The sequence below is a fragment of the Chiloscyllium punctatum genome, chromosome 19, assembly GCF_047496795.1.
Source record: "Chiloscyllium punctatum isolate Juve2018m chromosome 19, sChiPun1.3, whole genome shotgun sequence".
In the NCBI taxonomy this organism is placed as follows: domain Eukaryota; kingdom Metazoa; phylum Chordata; class Chondrichthyes; order Orectolobiformes; family Hemiscylliidae; genus Chiloscyllium; species Chiloscyllium punctatum.
Genome location: NC_092757.1, coordinates 29,957,078 through 29,975,012, shown reverse-complemented (window position 1 = coordinate 29,975,012; position 17,935 = coordinate 29,957,078). Strand labels below are relative to the sequence as shown.

The window sequence follows — 17,935 nt, the reverse complement described above, 5'->3', positions numbered from 1 at the left end:
GTACGTGTTTTTCACTGGAGCATAGGAAATTGAGGGGTGACCTTGTTGAGGTTATAAAATCATGACAGATTTTGATATTGATAAGGTGAATGACAAGGGTCTTTTCCCTAGTGTGGGGGAGTTCAGACTCAGGGCCATGTTTGTAAGGTCAGAGGAAAAATATTTAAAGATTGAGGAGCAACTCTTTTTTCCCCCAGAGTGGTTTGTGATGGAATGAACTACCAGATGAAGTAATGTATGTGGGCACAGTTACAATGTTTAAAAGATGCCAGCTCTTGATGCCAGTCATTGTTTTTCTCCATTCTGTGCTACTGAATGCCCAAATTTCTGTGACATGCATTTCCGGAGGACTAACATGGCAAGGGAGTACATGTTAAATAGGAGGACCCTGGCAAGCACAGAAGATTAGACGGATCCTGGTTTGTGTGTCCAGCCATGCCATGAAGGCAGTAGGATAGGCAGGTAAGGGAATTAAGAAGGGTCAAAGCCACTGAATACATGAGCAGGGAGGTGTCATGTTGGAGGTTTATAGGATTTTGGTGAGACCACAACTGGAATACTGTGTGCAGTTCTGGTCACCGCATTATAGGAAGGATGTGATTGTACTGGGGCGGGGGGGGGGGGGGGGGCAAAGGAGATCCACCAGGATGTTGCATTAGATTGAGCATTGCCTAAACCTGCAGGAGTGTTCTGCTGTGTGTGTGTGTGTGGCTATGGTAACCCACCTAGCCTGCACATCCCTGGACATTATGGCCAATTCAGCATGGCCAATCCACCTAACTTGAACATCTTTGAAATCAGAGCACCCGAAGGGTACCCAAGCAGACACATGCAAAACTCCACACAGCCACCCAAGGCTGGAATCAAACTCTGGTTCCTGGCACTGTGCTCCAGCAATGCTAACCTCTGAGTCACTCTCGACTGGGGAATTTTTTTTTGGATTCAGATCAACTTGCTGTACTCAGATTCACATCTTTATTATGAACGGCCAAATCACCATAATTCCAATTTCGCATCAAAGAGAGAGAGAGAAAGAGATGAGGGGTGGTGAAGTTTGATTTAACTTGATTTACTATTGTCACTTTTTTTCAAATAAATTGATGGGATGGGGGCACCGTTGGCCGGGCCCGTGTTTATTGGCCATCCCTAATAGCCCAGAGGGCAGTTAAGAGTCACAGTACAAACAGGTAACCACTTCCCGTCTCCTGGTTCTCTCTTCATCCAAGGGTTACCCCTCCCACATTGTTGTGGGCTCGATGGCAGGTTCCTTCCTGAAAGAGCATCTCAGCCCAGGCTGGGGCGTGGTTTATTGGGCTCGGCTGGCTCTGTGTCTCTCTGGTAGTAGGTTCTCCGATCCAGACTGCACACCATCGCGATCCTCTCGTTTCCTTCACCCGGGCAACACCGATCCAGGAACGACCGGAGAGAAGCAGAGACCGGGGAAGGAAACGCCTGTAGCCAGGCAGGCAGACAGCAGCGAGAGGAGCCCGGACTCCGAGAGAGAAACAACGGAACATTGGCTGGGTTTCATCCAGAGGAGGGCGGGTGGAGTTACTGAGAGAGACAGAGAGAGGGAGAGGAGTTACAGAGAGAGAGAGAGAGAGAGAGAGCGTTACCGAGAGAGGGAGGAGAGGAGTTACTGAGGGACAGAGAAAGAGAGAGAGGAGTTACAGAGGGACAGAGAGAGGAGGAACGAGAGAGAGCAGTTACTGAGGGAGAGAGATGAGTTAGTGGAGGAGAGGGATTATAAAGGGAGAGGGGTTAAAGAGGGAGAGGGGTTACAAAGGGATAACGGAGAGAGGGAGAGGAATTCCAGAGGGAGAGCAGTTCCGGGGGGAAGAGGGAGTAAAAGTCGGAGTCATTCGTTGAATCTTGGGGAAAAGGGAAGACAAGAGTCTAACAACGAGGGGACTGGCTGGTGCGACCTCTCCAGCAAATTGCAGTCACTCCTTCCCCAAGGGCCTGGTGGAGGCAGTGCTGCCCAGCACAGAGAGCATCCATTCTGCATTTGCCTATCGCCTATAGGCTGGGGACACTGCCCTCTGGAAAGTGCCATGCCCAAGTTGAGCCAGCGTTGTACCCGTTGGTCGTGCCTCAGATCAGCTCTGTGTGTACTCAGTGTGGTCTTGTTGTGCCAATGGCTGCTGGTCCAGAGAGGAGGGGGCCGGCTGACCCTCAGGCTGGTGAAACCAGGCGCCAGTCCAATGCAGGAACACCTGCTGGTCGAAGAGAACTCCACCTGCTGGCAGATCATCCAGGGGGACAGGCAGGAGGTGGAAAGGGCCCTCCTCAACTCCATTACTGTCTCCCTCAAGCACCAGGCCGTCACTGAGGGAGATTATCTGAACATGACCCGAAATTGCAGATCGTTTGTGAGGGCCCGCAAGTATATCACTGTCCCCCTGAGCCCTGAGGAGGAACTCTTCCCCTTGGCTTTCTCCATGGTCATCCACCAGAGCATTGAGATGTTCGAGAGGCTTCTACGGAGCATTTACGCCCCACAGAATGTCTACTGTATCCACGTGGACCGCAAATCCCCGAGTCAATTTCATGCGGCCGTTCAGGCCATCGCTTCGTGTTTCCACAATGTCTTTGTCGCAGCCAAGCTGGAGTGGGTGACCTATGCTGGATGGAGCAGAGTTCAGGCAGATCTCAACTGCATGAAGGAGCTGCTGGAGAGCCTTGTCCCCTGGACGTACTTCATCAATGTGTGTGGCCAAGACTTCCCCCTGAAGTCCAACCGGGAGATAGTCCGCAGCCTCAGAGCTCTGAACGGCTCCAACGTGATTGAGTCAGATCCTGCACCAGGGTTCAAAAAGGTAACCGCCTTCCTGTCTGCTCGGCCTCTCTTCATCCAAGTGTTTTCCATCCTCCCTCCCTCTCTCTCTCCCCTCCAGTCCTTTACCTCTCGACTGTACAAAGAGATACAGAGTTGTTAAAACTGTTCAATTGCATGGAGGGAGGTTCACAATGTACAAAGGAATATAGAGGAGTTGGAGAGTTGAGCTGCAAACAGAGGAGAAGGGCAATTGACGTTTCAAGTCGGAAACTTTCATCAGAACCCGGGGAGAGAAAGGGGCTGCAGAAGAAATGGGGGTGTGGGGCTGGGGAAAGGTGGATGGGATGGCGATTGGTGGATGTAGGGAGGAGGTGGCTGTGATTGGACAGTGGGTGGGGTGGAGCAGATGGGTGGAAAGGAAGATGGTCAGGTGAAAGGGATGGGGTAGAGAGAGAGGGCTGGGCCAGGGATAAGGAGGGATATAGACAGATTACGCGAGTATACAGGAATGTAGGTAGGTTAAGAGTGTAGGAAAAAGTGAGGACTACAGATGCTGGAGATCAGAGACAAGAGTGTGGCACTGGAAAAGCACAACGGGTCAGGCAGGATCTGAAGAGCAGAAGAATCAATGTTTTGGACATAAGCCCTTCGTCAGGAATGAGGCTTGTGGACCAGGGGGCTTAGAGGTAAGTGGGATGGGTGTGGGGCTGGGGGTGGAAGGTAGCTGGGAATGAGATAGATAGATGAAGGTATGCTGGGGGGTGGGGGAGGGGGGGGGGTGTGTGTGGAAGGTAGAGTGGACAGGTGGGAAGCAAGATGGACCGGTCAGGAGGGTGGTGCTGAGTTGGAGGCTTGGGACTGCGATAAATTGGGGTGGGGAAATGAGGAAACTAGTGAAATCGACATTGATCCACCTGGTTGCAGGGTTCCAAGGTGGAATATCCAGGCATTAGCTGGTAAGGGTTTGGTGATGGAGGCGGCCCAGAACCTGCATGCCCTTGGTGGGAGGGGGAGTTAAAGTGTTCAGCCATGGGGCGGTGGGGTTGGTTGGTGGGTGTGAGTGTCCCAGAGATGTTCGCTGAAACAATCCACAAGTCAGAGTTCTGTCTCCCCGCTGTAGAGGAGATCATATTGGGTGCAATGGATGCTGTAGATGACATTGGTGGAGGTACAAGTATATTTCTGTCAGATGTGGAAGGATCCTTTGGAGCCTTGGTCGGAGGGGAGAGGGGAGGTGTGGGTGCAGGTTTTGCACTTCTTTCAGTGGCCAGGGAAGGTGCCAGGAGGGGAGGGTGGTAGGGGGTGTGAATCTGACAAGGGAATTGCAAAGGGAATGGTCTCTGAAATGCAGGTGGAGTGCAGAGGGAAATATGTCCCTAATGGTGCGGTCTGTTTGTAAGTGGCAGAAGTGGTGGAGGATAATGCAATGTATCTGGCTGTTGGTGGGGCAGAAGGTGAAGACCAAGGGGTTCTGTCCCTGTCACGTTGGGAGGGGTGTGGTTCAAGGGTGAAGGTACAGGAAATGGAGCAGATGCACTGGGGGGCATTGTCAACCATGTGGGAGAGGAAATTGTACTTTTTGAGGTAGGACGCCATCTGGGATGTTCTGTGGTGGAATTGGTCCTCCTGGGAACAGAGGCAGAGAAATTGGGAAATAAGGGATAGTGTTTTTATAGGGGCAGGGTGTGAGAAGGTGTATTTCAGGTAGCTGTGGGAGTTGGTGGGTTTGTAGTAGATGTCCACGGTTAGTCGGTTGCCAGAGATGGAGGGGTCCAGGAAGGGGAAGCAGGTGTCAGAGATTGTCCGGGTGAATTTGAGATCAGGTTGGAAGGTGTTGGTAGAATTAATGAACTTTTCAACTACCTCATGCAAATACGAGGTAGTGCTAATCCAGACATCAATGTAGTGGAGGAAAATGTGGGGAATGGTACCGCTGGATGAAGAGGCAGGCATAGTTGGGGCCCATGTGGGTGCTCATGGCTACCCCTCAAGAGATAAGAGTGAACAGAAGAATGTAAGTTCGGTTCAGAGCATGTAAAGGATTGTTCTTAGGTTGATATTGAAATAGTCTCACAAACTTGATTGAGTTTTTTGAAGTAACAAAGAGGATTGATCAGGGCAGAGCAGTAGATGTCATCTGCATGGACTTCAGTAAGGTATTCAACAAGGTTCCCCATGAGAGACTGATTAGCAAGATTAGATCTCATGGAATACAGGGAGAACTAGCCATTTGGATACAGAACTGGCTCAAAAGATAGATAGGTGGTGGTTGAGGGTTGTTTTTCAGACTGGAGGCCTGTGACCAGTGAAGTGCCACAAGGATCGGTGCTGGGCCCTCTACTTTTTGTCATTTACATAAATGATTCAGATGTGAGCATAAGAGATACAGTTAGTAAGTTTGCAGATGACACCAAAATTGAAGGTGTAGTGGACAGCGAAGAGGGTTAGCTCAGATTACAACAGGATCTGGACTAGATGGGCCAATGGGCTGAGACATGGCAGATGGAGTTTAATTCAGATAAATGTGAGGTGCTGCATTTTGGGAAAGCAAAGCTTAGCAGGACTTATACACTTAATGGTAAGGTCCTTGGGAGTGTCGCTGAACAAAGAGACCTTGGAGTGCAAGTTCGTAGCTCCTTGAAGGGGAGTCGCAGGTAGATAGGATAGTGAAGGCAGCGTTTGGTATATGCTCCTTTATTGATCAGAGTATGGAGTACAGAAGTTACGAGGTCATGTTGCGGCTGTACAAGACATTGGATAGGCCCTGTTGTAATATTGCATGCAATTCTGGGTCTCCTTCCTATTGGAAAGATGTTGTGAAACTTGAAAGGATTCCAAAATGATTTACAAGGATGTTGCCAGGGTTGGAGGATTTGAGCTATAGGGAGAGGCTGAACAGGCTGAAGCTGTTTTCCCTGGAGCGTCAGAGGCTGAGGGGTGACCTTATAGAGGTTTACAAAATTATGAGGGGCATGGATAGGATAAATAGACAAAGTCTTTTCCCTGGGGTCGGGGAGTCCAGAACTAGAGGGCATTCATTTCGGGTGAGAGGGGAAAGATATAAAAGAGACCTGAGCGGCAACATTTTCATGGAGAGTGTGGTACGCGTATGGAATGAGCTGCCAGAAGATGTGGTGGAGGCTGGTACAACTGCAACATTTAAGAGGCATTTGGATGGGTATATGAATAGGAAGGGTTTGGAGGGATATGGGCCGGGTGCTGGCAGGTGGAACGAGATTGGGTCGGGATATCTGGTCGGCGTGGACAGATTGGACCGAAGGATCTGTTTCCATGCTGTACATCTCTAGGACTGTAAGTGGGTACTGCAGATGCTGGAGATTATTGTCAAGATTAGAGCAGTGTTGTAAAAGCACAGCAGGTCAGGCAGCATCCGAGGAGCAGGAAACCCCTACATCAGGAATAACTTGAGAGAGGCCATTATCCAGTCACCAACTCACCTTTTTGTTTACACATGGAGCCCTTGACACGGATCCACCTTCCTCAGAGCCAGCTCAGAGTGAACAGAACATCTGATCGTCCTGTTTATTTTTTCAGAAGCAGCCTCAGAAGTAGCAGTCGAAGTCATCCCCAGGTGTAGGTAGGCCCAGGCAGCAGCAGCAGCAGCAGCGGTGCAGGTGAGGTCCAGGCTTCAGTAGCAGGAGCAGGCCCAGACCCAGACTGTAGCAGCAGTGGTGGTAGTAGCTGAGCACAGCTTCAAATTAACAGAAATAAGAAGAAACCACAACAAACTATGAAAAAAAAATAAACTCCTCCTCAGGAGGAGGACACCAACAGCAGCACATAAGACACACTGAGGCTATTTCAAAGTCAGTCTCCTCTCCTCAAGAGGATTGAAGAGTCCTTCATATGCTGATCCAGCTCCCCTAGAGCCAGCTCTCTGAGCAGATCCCTTGACATGCCTGTTTATTTTTTCTTCCACTACAACCCAACAGCAGTCGTGCTTATTTTTCTCCTTGTACCCATGTCATGTGTGTAGGTGTCAGATGCAGTGAAAAACAACAAGTGTGTAAATCTTAATTTATGTGGGAAATAGAACCCACTCACTTCATAATTTCAGTCCAAGACAAGATCTGCAGCAGCAGTATCATCTGATATCCTCTTGCAAGAGTGGTGTCTACAAGATAGGCACACAGTACAAAACCTTGATACAATTCATTTCTCTTTCCCTCCTCCCACTACTCTAAACCCAGCACCCATTCCTCTTGCTTATCTCTTGCCTTATCTGGCCTTGTGCGTAACAGAACAGGTTTTGCTTTACCATTTCACTACGTCCCTCTGTGGTCTATTGTTAGCGTATATCCTCCTTCACTGCCATCTGCTTCCTTGCTTTCTAAAGCAACATTTCCTCTCATTCTTCGTCCACGCTGAGCCTTATGACCTCTTGATTGTGGTTTTTGTTTTTGCAGAAGCTGGAAACAGATGCTAAGTGTTTGTACAAAGCATATCTAGCTTAACCTACACTCCCCTTCCTCTTTCATGATTTAGCTTTGTGATTTTGCAGACAACATTTATAATTGCTCCTCACAATTTATATTCCATCACTGGGAAGAAGGGAAACAGACAGTCCTGTTTATTTATATTTTATTAAACAATTCACAGTTTATACAAACAAACAATTACATTTACAGCGATATACAGAGAAACAGCAATTTTACAAGGGAGGGGAATGACAAAAGCCAAGCCCCAAACCCTGACCTTCAACCGGTTTTCAGGGAAATGAGGACAAACCTCAAATCCCAGTTTCAATCATTACAAACAGTAACAATGACATTCATACATATAAGACAGTCCAATTGTGTAAGAAACAGAGCATACAATACAGACCCCCCAAAAAAAAAACCAGCAAGCCTTCCCCCCCCACCCCCCCAAATCCCTCCCACCTTCTGGAAGCTCTAAGGCAGCCCGCCCCTACGCACCTTCCAGGTCTCGGTCCACCCTGACACACGTTTCGACCACTTGTAGAACAGTCCATCCAGATTACCCCTTCTCAGGACGACAGCGCTCAGAATGGCCTACCCACCTACTGGCTCTAGGGGCAACAGGCATCAGGGTGGCCTACCCACCCTCTGGTTCTCAGGGGTGACAGCTTTCAGGACCACCCATGAATGTCCCAGCTCACAGTAAGGCCTGCAGACCCAGGTACACACAAGACAGTGCAGGTGATAAGCCCAACAAAGAAACACGATAGAGTTAATTGGGAAAAAACAGAGTCCTTTCTGGAACAGAGTCCAAATATTGAGTCTTCAAAAAAAGTTCTCAAGAACAGAGTCCATTCCAGTTTACGACATGTGTTATCAGAAATAGAGACCACTGCTAAAAACAGGGTCTACAACCAAGGGCAGAGTCCACTCCCAAAGGCAGCAAATGCACACCCCAGAGCACATAGGTGTTCAGTCTCCATGGAGTCCTGGCACATCCTTGAAGAGCCAGGCCCACTCACAGGAACACAGTACATTGTAAAGGTAGTTAACTCACAGGCGTTTTGGTCCACTCCTGAAGGAAAGGTCTTCTCCCAAACTCCAGGATACAGCAAGTGCTCATCTCCCAGCACACACACAGGTGTTCAACCTTCAGAGGCCCAGTCTCAGGGCTAGGCCTCCCCATAGGAACAGCTCCTCTGATAAAATGTATGTCTTTCACAAGGGCTCAGTCCAAACAGTGAGGACACATACAAAAAACAAAGAAAACTAGAGTCCAAGGGCAAAGCCCTACCACAAAATTAACATTGTCCTTTTCTCAAAGGTGAAGAAAAGAGTAACACACAGACTGTAACCAGCCAGTGAAACAACAATCCCCTAATGAGAACTGAGTTACACCTGAGACACATTATGTGCATCAGGAGTTTAACAATCAGTCCTCACTAAAGGAAGACCAGTTAACAAGCTGGCTAAATAATTCAGCTAGTTCAGGAATCAGGTATCCCCCACACAAAAAACAAGCAGAAACCAACAGTAACACACTGTGACCCAGCCAGCACAGAGTCAGTCCCCTAAATCGAGAAGACCTCTGAATCTCCTGTTTATAAATTTTATGAAACAGTTTATAAAAACAGTTAACATTTACAACTGTACACAAGAGGCAGCAATTTTACAAGGGAGAGGAGCATTCCCCTGTTTTATTTTATTTTATTAAACAATTACAAAAAAGAGGTTACAGCACAACAGTTAACATTTACAGCTGTATACAACAGCAATTTTACAAGGGAGAGGAGCAGCAAATCTCGGCCCCAAACCCTACCGTTCAACCAGTTCACAGGGAATTGAGGACAAACCACAAATCCCAGTTTCAAATATGAAAAGACAGCAACAATGACATTTATGCATAAGACAATCCTGTTACATTAAAAAGTGCAGATAATACAGACCCAGCAAGCCCCCGGCCCTCTCACCTTCCAACCATTCTAAGGCAGCCCACCCCTACGCGCCTTCCGGCTCTCAGCCCGCCCTGACACACCTTTCGACCACCTCTAGGACTGCCCGCCTCAGTACCCACCTGGGGTGACAACGCTGAGGACGGCTGCTAACCTTCTAGCTCTCGGTCTGCCCCTACGTACCATTGGGCTCTCACCCACCCCGATGCACCATCTGGCCAGTGGCTATCCTGGCACACTTTTCGGCCACCTCTAGGACAGTCTGTCCCCTTCCCTGGGTCGACAGTGTGCAGGGCAGCCCACAAGTCTTCTGGATCTCAGCCCGTCCCTATGCGCTTTCTAGCTCTCGGCTGCTCTGACACAGCTTTCGACCACCTCGAGGACAGCCCGTCCCGATTACCCCTTTTCAGGATGACAGTGCTCAGAATGGTCTACCCACCATCTAGCTCTCGGGAGACTGTCATAGGGTGGCCTACCCACTCGCCGGCTCTCGGGGTGACAGCTTTCAGGACGACCCATGAGCCTCCCAGCTCACGGTAAGGCCTGCCAGACCCAGGGACATGCAAGACAGTGCAGGTGATAAACCCAACAAACCACATGACAGTTAATTACCAACAAACAGAGTCCTTTCTAGTCCAGAGTCCATTAGCACAGACATTTTTCTTCAAAATGTAGTGTCCATTTCCAGGCCTGAGGGGTGGACAGAGTGCCATACAAAGCCTTGATGAGACCGCATCAGAATCAGTCTGTACATTTTTCTCTCATTTAAAACATAAAATAATTACATTGACAGCAAGTTTCACCTGCCTTTTTCCTGGGAATGAAGGGTTTATCTTATGAAGGAAGGTTGAACAAATTGGCTTTTATACATTTATGTTTGGAAATCTGAGAGATCTTTTTGAAATGTATAAATTTCTCTGAGGGGACATGATAAGGTGGTTGATGGGACATTGCTTTCTCTTGTAGGTTTGACAAGATGTTCTGTAGAATAAGATATCGTCAGAGTCCTACAGCACCGAAACATACCCTTTTGTCCAACTCATCCATGCCAAGCAGGTATCCTAATTGGAACTAGTCCCATTATCCTGTGTTTGGTCCATATCCCCCTAAACTTGTCCTATTTATGTCGTCTGTTAAATCTTGTGATTGTACCCACTACAACAATTCTTTTTGGCAACTTGCTCCGTATTTGCACCACCCTCAGGTCTCACCTTAAACCTATGCCCTCTGGGTTTGGACTCCCCTATCCCAGGGCTATTCACTTTTATTGATTTCCCCCACAATTTTATAAACCGCGATATGGTCACCCTTCACCCTCCAATATTCCAGTGAGAAAAGTCCTAGCCTATCTAGCCTCTCCTTATAACTAAAACCCTGCAGTCCTGGCAACATCTTTGTAAATCTATTCTGCATCCTTTGCAGTTTAACAACACCCTTCCGACAGCAGGTCGATCACAAATTTACCCAATACTCCAAAAGTGACCTCACCAATGCCTTGCAGAATTATTTTCCCCTGAGACGGCTGTTGCACTGTGTAAATCTCTTCTGTACGAAGTTGTGAAGGCTGAGTTGATGAAGTTATGAAAGGGTGAGCAAGGTGACCTTTTTTTAAAAAAAGATAAGGACCCCGGGGCAACCAACAGAAATGTGGAATTGAAATTGCAACCAGAAGAGCAGTGATCTTCTTGAATGGTGGAGCAGACTTGAAGGGACGAATGGCTGACTTTTGCTATGGTGGAGACAGGTTATACCTTAGTTCAAATAAAGAGTAGGGAGTTTTCTGACCACTCAGCTAAGGAAAGGGCTTTGGTGGTCCTCCTGATAACATGAACCTTGAAGTTAATCTCCCTCTGCACCAGTCACAGAATTAAAGAATTTTTGCAGAAGGATGCCATTCAGCCCATTGTGTCTGTAATTATTCCACATTTAGTACCAATCTCCTGCATTTCCTCACTCAACTCTGGCAACATCCTTGTAAATCTTTTCTGAACCTTTTCAAGTTTCACAACATCCTTCCTATAGCAGGGAGACCAGAATTGCATGCTGTATTCCAGAAGTTGCCAAACCAATGTCCTGTTCAGCCACAGCATGACCTCCCAACTCCTACACATAATGCACTGACCAATAATGGCAAGCATAGCAAACGACTTCTTCACTACCCTGTTTATCTGCGACTCCATTTTCAAGAAACTATGAATCAGCATTCCAAGATCTCTTGCTTCATCGTCACTCCCCAGACTTTACCATGAAGTGTATTATTCCTGCCCTGATTTGCCTTTCCAAAATGGAGCACCTCACATTTCTCGACATTAAACTCCATCTGGCAGTCCTTGGCCTATCAGCCCATCTGATCAAGATCCCGTTGTACTCTGAGATTGACTTGAAATATTACTCTGGATGTAGGTTTGCTCGTTGAGCTGGAAGGTTCATTTTCAGATGTTTGTCACCATACTAGGCAACATCTTCAGTGAACCTTCCAACTCAGCGAACAAATCTACATCGAGAACCTCAACCTGAGCTACAAACCTTCTCAAACCTTGCTGATATATTACTGTAATATATAATCGAGTTACAGTAAAAAATGTTGTCTTATGTGCTTTACAGTCAGATATTGATAGGTTAAGTTGGCAAAAATGTTGGCAAATGGAGTGCAATGTGGGAAAATGTGAAGTTGTTCATTTGGAAGGGAAATCAAAAGAATAGAATATTATTTAAATGGAGAAAGCTTCAGAAAGTTGCAATACAAAGGGACTTGGAGGAACTAGTGAATGAAACATGGAAAGTTCGCACACGGGGGTAGCAGGTAATTGGGAAGACTAATGGAATATTGGATGAAACATGGACTTGGACTTGAGGAATGTTGAATCAGCCACGATCCTAGTGAAGCTGGCTTGAGGGACCAAATGGCCGACTCCTGTCCCGACTTGTTAATGGTCTTACATTTACTGATGAAACTGTTCAAAGATGTTATCGCACAACTCTGGAGCAGAAGCGACTTGAACCTGGGTCTCCGAGGCTCACACCGCATGGATCCTAGTTTACTTTGTATCATGCACTTGACATTGATGCTGGTAGTTATGGCTGCAATTCGCACCAACCTGCCTTCGATCAAATTAATGAAGCGAAGCCAATGCAGGTTTTCAAAAGGTAAGTCTCCAACGTCGCATCATGCATTGATGAAGCAGCTGAGAATTCGAATGCAGAGAATGTTGTCTGAACTGGATTCAATGAAGTGTTTCACTAGATACTAGATAAAAACGGCTGGACAACAAAATTGACAACACAAGCCCTGATTCATGGATCTTGTTTTGGATGGGTGGTTCGGAGATGGGAATGATCCACACAGCTGGGACATATAAACATCAAGATCCGGAGCAGGAGAAGATGATTTGGCCCTCCATGAGGCCCACCATACTATATGATCATGGCTAATGCTCAATCTCAATGCCATACTACCACTTTCTCCCCATGCCTTTGATGCTTTTGAAACCTAAATATTTGTTAATCGCATTCTTGGATATATTCAATGACTCAAACTCCACAGCTTTCTGTGGTACAGAATTCCATAACTTCACTATCCTGTAAGTTAAGAAATGTTTCCGCATCTCAGCCCTAAATAGATGACTGCTTTTATTCAATATGTCAGTGATATCAATCTTGCAGTATGTGGCAAAATGCCCATATTCGGGACAATGATAAACCTGGAGGATTGGCAAATGGTGAGGATGATGTGAATTGTCCAGAGTCACCACAATGAACAGACAGCATCCAGTCAGAGGTGAATAAAGAAGAGTGTAAGGTAATATGTTTTGGGAGAAGGTAATAGAAATGTAATGGCACAATCGTAAAGAGTGCGCAGGATTAGAGGGATCTGGCGAAAAACATTCATCAACATTAGAAGATGGGGGAGGCCATAAGAGGGTAGAAAAGCAGAAGGCTTCATAAATAGAGGCATTGATGCCAATAAATGGTTGAGTTATGCTGCATGTCGAATTGGTTTAGCCCCAGTTGGATTGTTGTGGTCATTTCCGGTGACTATAAAATGATGTGAGGGCTCTCAGGACAGGGAGGAGATTTCGCAGAATGGTGCCAGAGTTTAAGTTGGATGGCTCAGTTGGAAAGGTCAACGATGCTCCCACTGGAATAAAGGAGATTGGGGTGAGGTTTATTGAATGGGTGAGCACTCGGTAATTAAGACAAGGAAATATACTTCACTGTTCACCGATTGTACAAGTGCAATGGAATGCAGACGTAAGATTTTGGGTTAGAGGCATAGTAGGGAGATCTGAGGAATTGAAATGCAAATGAAGCCTAAACTACATTTGTATGAAATGATGGCAAGTTCCGATGTAAGTTGTATAAAAGAAAATCAGCTCCCATACATACAAGGAACAAGAGTAGGCCATTGGCCCTTTTGATCCTGTTCCACCATCCACATTCCTGCATACCATCGATAATCTATCCTCCCCTTGGTAACCAAGGATCCATATCTCCCATGCATGATGCCACAAGGACCGAGGATAAAAGATATCTTTTGATACAATGTAAATAAAGTGTCTTGTGTCTTGCGGAAGGGGTGGCACGGTGGCTCAGTGGTTAGCACTGTTGCCTCACAGCGTCAAAGACCTGGGTTCGATTCCAGCCTTGGGCGACTGTCTGTGTGGAGTTTGCACATTCTCCCCATGTCTGCGTGGGTTTCCTCCGGGTGCTCTGGTTTCCTGCCACAATCCATAAAGATGTGCAGGCCAGGTAGATTTGTCGTGCTAAATTGCCCATAGTGTTCGGGTGCATTCGTCAGGGGTAAATATCAGGTAGGGTAATGGGTGTGGATGGGTTGCTCTTCAGAGGATTGGTGTGGACTTGTTGGGCCAAATGGCCTGTTTCCATACTGTAGAGAATCTAATGTGTGGTGTCCTTCACTCTGAGGGAGGAGCTTTGGATTCATGTCCTACTCCAGGAGCTGATGGCCATAGGAAGGTGTCTTCATTGCTGTTGTGAGACACTCAAGAGCATGGGCCAAGTGCTGCAAAATGTGATGAGAACAGCTCAAAGCTTGTCTTTTTGACCAGTGCAGACACGATGGGCTGAAGGGCAACTTATTATTTTGATGCTCTAAACCTCAATAACCAGAGAGCATGGAGTCATAGCATCATGCAGTATGGAACAGACCCTTCAGTTCAGGTGAAGGGTGGAAGGTATAGGGGGGATATCAGGGGTAGGTTCTTTACCCAGAGAGTGGTGGGGGCATGGGATGCACTGCCTGTGGGAGTGGCAGAGTCAGAATCATTGGTGACCTTTAAGCGGCAATTGGATAGGTACATAGATAAGTGTTTAAGCTAGGACAAGTGTTCAGCACAATATCGTGGGCCGAAGGGCCTGTTATGTGCTGTATTGTTCTATGTTCTATGTTCAACCTGTCTGCGCTGACCAGTCATCCCAATCTGACCTAGTCCCATTTGCCAGCCTTTGGCACATATCTCTCTCACCTATTCCTATTCATGTCCACATCTAGATGCCTTTTAAATATTGTCATTGTACCAGCCGCCTCCACCACCTCTTGGTAGCTCATTCCAGGCACACATCATCCACTGCGTGAAAGACCCTCAGGTCTTTCCCCTCTCACCTTAAACCTATGCTTCTAGTTTTGGACTCCCCCACCCTTGGGAAAAGACCTTTGGCTATATAGCCGATGTGGAAGGAATCAAAATGGGGCAAGAACAGAAAAGGAGGTCAGCTAAACAATTCTGAGCAGCAACAGAAAAGTGCAGCCAAGCACGTATGCAAGCTAGCTAGCTTACTGAAACTGGCCCCAGCTAAGTGAGAAGGTAGGAAGACCGAAACAACACTCAACAGGTATTGTAGAAGTTTAAGGTCAATGATCTAATGCTAAACGTCATGTACCTAGATCAGGATCTGATTGATCAGTTGTGTTGCTAAGGCTTGAAATCAAAATGTAATTCGTGAAAAGGGAATGCTGATTTGTGTGTAAAAGTGTGATTGCAACTGCCTGTTTCAGACTCTCCAGGCAAGGGTGGGCTTTGACCCAGCTGGTTGAGTCTTCTTGCATGTATGTGATAAAGGAATCTGTGTGAAGTGTACTATCATCCGGCTGATCATTTCAACATCTATCCATGCTCCTCCTGATTTTATGAACTTCTGTAAGGATACACCTCAGCATCCAACACTTCAGGGAAAATAGCCCCAGCCTATTCAACCTCTTACTGTAGCTCAAACCCTCCAATCTCGGCAACATCCTGGTAAATCTCTTCTGCACCCTCTCAAGTTTAACAACATCCTTTCTTTCGAAGGGTGAACCAAATTGTATGCAGTATTTTAAAAGTGGCCTCACCAATGTCCTCTACAGACAATAGATCACACTTGGTAATGGCAAATGCATATCAGAGATAGTCAAAGATACTCCTACTTATAGACAATAGGTGCAGGAGTAGCACCACCATTCATTATGATCATGGCTAATCATCCACAATCAGTATCCTGTTCCTGCCTTATCCCCATAACCCTTGATTCCACTATCTTTCAGAGCTCTATCCATCTCTGTTACAGCTGCAACATTACATCCCAACTCCTATACTCAATGCACGGACCAATGAAAGTAAAGGTATCAAACACCTACTTCACCACCCTGTCTATCTGCAATGCAACTTTCAAAGAACTATATCCCTGCACACCATGTCCTTCTCTCGAAGGCAAAAGCTCTGAGTTCAAGTCCCACTCCAGGAGTTGATGACCACAGGAAAAAGTGTCTCCATTGCACTGGTGAGGCATGAAAGGCAATGTTCCAAGTGCTAGAAAATGAGACTGGAGTAGCAAGGAGCCTGTTTTGCCAGCACAGACACGATGGGCTGAAGGATCTATTTTTCTGGTGCTCTCAACCTTTATGATCAGAGGGCACAGCTTGAAGTGTATTTTTGGAGCCAGATCCACTGGGAGAGTTTGAGGATGAGTTTTATGTTTGCTCAGCGAATGAGCATTGGGAGATGGTTTGGGAGGCAGGGATTTGGGGAAGTAGGCAGGTGACTGGCACTAGGCAATAGGAGTGAGAAAGGCCTGAGGGGCTGAATGGCCTTGTTCTCCACTGTAAGGTGAGTAACTGAGAGAAGGAGTGTGCATGGATCTTGCTGGAGCTGGGGGCAAGGAGAGTGCAGAGGAGTTGGGGAGGGAAAAAGCCATAGGCAAAGTTGAAAAGCTATCATTTCTGCTTTCTCGTCTCTCTCACTCTCACTTGTGCCTGCCTTTTAGAAACGTTGGCAATACCACCATGATACCCTCGACCAAGTCGTCCTGACGGCGCAACTGAAAGACCAGCCGAACATCAGCACCTCCATCTTCGTGGGCAGCGCCTACTTCATGGCCTCCAGAGAGTTTGTCAGCCATGTGTTTGATAGTGCCGAGATCCAGGCCTTCCTCAAGTGGTCGGAGGACACCTACAGCCCGGACGAGCATGTGTGGGCTACCCTGCACAGAATGCCCAATGTACCCGGCTCCATCCCGTACACCCAAGGAGCCACCAGGACACTTGGCCGGGCAGTAAAGTGGTCCTTTGAGGCTGGTGACGTTGCGAGGGGTGCCCTATACCCTCCCTGCACGGGAAGGTATCGCCACTTGGTTTGTGTGTACGGGGCAGGAGATCTACAGTGGGTGGTCCGTCAGAGATGTTTCTTTGCAAATAAGTTTGACCCCAATATGGACAACACAGCAGTACAGTGCATGGAGGAATATCTCCGAAACAGGACACTTGGTAATATTAGGGCTGGGTTGGAGGTTGGGACAGAGTAAACCTCAGTAATGGTGGTAGGGGTGGTGGGTGAGACATCGGAAACACTGAGAGACTGGGCACTGTGAGATTGTATACTACAACACTGGGTGCTGTGGAGGCCAGGCACAGTGAGACTGCATGCTGTAACATGGCCATTGTAACACTAGACAGTGAGAGGCTGGGCACTGTAGTGTTGGGCACTGTTGAGATTGGATACCTTAATACTATCCACTGTAACACTGGGCACTGTGAGACTTAGCACTGTAACATTAGTTACTGTGAGAGTCAAAATGTATGGTGCTGGAAAAGCATGGCAGGGCAGGCAGCATCCGAGGAGCAGGAGAACCGATGTTTCAGGTATAAGCCATTCATCAGGAATGTGGGGGAATAAGGGGGTTGAGATAAATAGAGGGAGGGTGGGGCTTTTGGGGAAGGTAGCTGGGAAGGTGCTCGGTAAATCCATCGGTGTTGTGGGGGGGGGGGGGTGATGGTGATTGGTCGGTGGGGAAGGTCGAACATATAGTTAGGAAGGAAGATGGACAGGTCAAGAGGAGAGAGCAGATTTGGAGGATTGGATCTGGGATGAGGTGCGGGAAGAGGAGAGATTTGGAAACTAGTGACGTTAATGTTGATGCCATGTGGTTGAGGGTCCCAAGGCAGAAGATGAGGTGTTCTTCCTCCAATCGTCAGATAGCTTGGATTTGGTGGTGCAGGAAGTGTCATTGTGGAGTGGGAGGAGGAGTTGAAGTGGTTGGCTACAGGTCAATGGGGTTACTTGTGCCCAGTCTCACAGGGACACATCCACTAATAATACTCAACACTGCACGAGTGGACACTGCATTACTGGAACACTGCACGAGTGGACACTGCATTACTGGAACACTGCACGAGTGGGCACTCTACAGCTGGACACTGCAAGACCAGTGTTGTGACCATCACTTTTTTTTATTTTTCTCATTTTGGTTTGGAACTGTGAGTCCAAATTGAG

At 47.3% G+C, this 17,935-nt stretch overlaps 1 protein-coding gene across 1 annotated transcript; it reads left to right on the top strand.

Moving 5' to 3' along the window:
• Positions 1-2,075: 2,075 nt before the first annotated feature.
• Positions 2,076-17,337, top strand: LOC140491260 (beta-1,3-galactosyl-O-glycosyl-glycoprotein beta-1,6-N-acetylglucosaminyltransferase 3-like). Its single transcript, XM_072589229.1, has 2 exons — positions 2,076-2,819; positions 16,431-17,337. The coding sequence occupies exons 1-2, from the start codon at positions 2,205-2,207 to the stop codon at positions 16,965-16,967; spliced, it is 1,152 nt and encodes a 383-aa protein (XP_072445330.1). The 5' UTR covers positions 2,076-2,204; the 3' UTR covers positions 16,968-17,337.
• The last annotated feature ends 598 nt before the right edge of the window (positions 17,338-17,935 follow it).